The sequence below is a fragment of the Lottia gigantea genome (genome assembly GCF_000327385.1).
Source record: "Lottia gigantea unplaced genomic scaffold LOTGIsca_2742, whole genome shotgun sequence".
Classification (NCBI taxonomy): domain Eukaryota; kingdom Metazoa; phylum Mollusca; class Gastropoda; family Lottiidae; genus Lottia; species Lottia gigantea.
This window is the reverse complement of record NW_008708872.1, coordinates 1-2,135: the sequence shown is the minus strand read 5'-3', so window position 1 is coordinate 2,135 and position 2,135 is coordinate 1. Positions and strand designations below refer to the sequence as shown.

The 2,135-nt window shown below is 38.8% G+C and overlaps 1 protein-coding gene across 1 annotated transcript; it reads right to left on the bottom strand.

The window, feature by feature from the left end:
• Positions 1–1,656: 1,656 nt before the first annotated feature.
• LOTGIDRAFT_147501 (hypothetical protein) lies at positions 1,657–1,815 on the bottom strand (the record flags this gene model as incomplete). The annotated part of the gene is made up of 1 exon (XM_009056411.1): positions 1,657–1,815. A coding segment is annotated over one exon (159 nt), but the record flags the coding sequence as incomplete, so codon positions are not given.
• Positions 1,816–2,135: the final 320 nt, after the last annotated feature.

Sequence of the window (2,135 nt, the reverse complement as noted above, 5' to 3'; positions counted from 1 at the left end):
TACCAGGATAGTTCCTTCAAGCATTATAAACCAATATAGGTCAAACTTTTCACTGAGCTACTGAAGAACACCACTATGGAATGTGCACTTATTCCAATGGTAAGGAGATCTTTTCATCAGTTCATTACTGAAAGTCTTACATTACTAGGTTAAGTGATTATGCTATAAATTTTGATATTTCCCACATCATATCTACCTGGAATGACTCTTTGCTGCATTTTAAACTTTTTTATGTCAGTGAGATGTTAGGAATCAGAAATCTGTTACATTCTTCAGGATACAATGATCCTATTACCAGGCTTCAGGTTTTCTTGTAACATCATGACCTATTCATGTCATTAGTAAGATCTAATCTAAACTTTAACTCTGTTACACTCTTAACAGTACTGAGTATTAGAGGTTCAGGAAACAATGGTCCAATTACCTATTAGTAGGTATCAGGTGCTCTTTGTCTTAACCCGAGATTACTGGGCGAGGTTACTGGGCAATAAACAGTCAATATCCTGTTAGTCTTATGAAATCATTTGTAATTATATGTTATTATAGTGTTATATATTAACTTGTGATATGAGATTAGGTAACAAACTTACAGCAAAGAGCAACAGAGTTTGGCAGATTCATAGATAAGGGGAGGCCAGGCTCTGCAATATTATGAAAACATATTTGGAACCCTTTAAGTGAGTAATGGTCGCTGAGTGAGTTATGGTCTCAGAGTGAGTTTTGGTCTTTGAGTGAGTTGTGGTCTCTGAGTGGGTTATAGTCTCTGAGTGAGTAATGGTCTCTGAGTTATGCTTATGGATGAGTTATGGTCTCTGAAAGAGTTGTGGTCTCTGAGTGAGTTATGGTCTCAGGGCGAGTTTTGGTCTTTGAGTGAGTTTTGGTCTCTGAGTGATTTGTGGTCTATGGGTGAGTTATGGTCTCAGAGTGAGTTTTGGTCTTTGAGTGAGTTGTGGTCTCTGAGTGAGTTATGGTCTCTGAGTGAGTTATGGTCTCTGAGAGAGTCATGGTCTCTGAGTGAGTTGTGGTCTCTGAGTTATAGTCTATGATTGAGTTATGGTCTCTGAGTGAGTTATGGTCTCTGAGAGAGTTATGGTCTCTGAGTGAGTTGTGGTCCCCGAGTGAGTTGTGGTCTCTGAGTTATAGTCTATGAGTGAGTTATTGTCTCTGAGTGAGTTATGGTCTCAGAGTGACTTTTGGTCTTTGAGTGAGTTATGGTATCAGAGTGAGTTTTGGTCTATGAGTGAGTTATGGTCTCAGAGTGATTTATTGTCTCTGAGTGAGTAATGGTCTCTGAGTTATGCTTCTGGGTGAGTTATGGTCTCTGAGTGAGTTATGGTCTCAGAGTGAGTTTTGGTCTCTGAGTGAGTTATGGTCTCAGAGTGAGTTATGGTCTCTGAGTGAGTAATGGTCTCTGAGTGAGTAATGGTCTCTGAGTGAGTTATGGTTTCTTAGTGAGTTATGGTGTCTTAGTGAGTTTTGGTATTTGGAGAGTTACGGTCTCTCAGTGAATTATGGTCTGTAAGTGAGTTATGGTCTGTAAGTGAGTAATGGTCTCTGAGTTATGCTTCTGAGTGAGTTATGGTCTCTGAGTGAGTTATGGTCTCAGAGTGAGTTTTGGTCTCTGAGTGAGTTTTAGTCTCTGAGTGAGTTATGGTCTCAGAGTGAGTTGTGGTCTCTGAGTGAGTTGTGGTCTCTGAGTGAGTTATGGTCTCTGAGTGGGTTGTGGTCTCTGAGTGGGTTGTGGTCTCTGAGTGAGTTATGGTCTCTGAGTGAGTTATGGTCTCGGAGTGAGTTATGGTCTCTGAGTGAGTTATGGTCTCTGTGTGAGTTTTAGTTTCTAAGTGAGTTATGGTCTCTGAGTAGAGATGAGTTGATATTTGTAGGCAATAAGCTTATATCTTTTCAGAAATAGTTGTGAACATTCAGACTTCAAATTTTACTTCAAACAATTTGCTTGGTATTCATTTGACACAAGGTATATTAATTTATTCATAAAGACAAGATATATTGAAAGATATTCAGTATATCACTAAAAGAATTGTGTATAGGCTATGGTTTAACTGTTTTATCAACCTACCTCAAAATGAGCCAACACTTCAACTCTTCTTTTACTAGTCTCATCTAAATCATGTAAT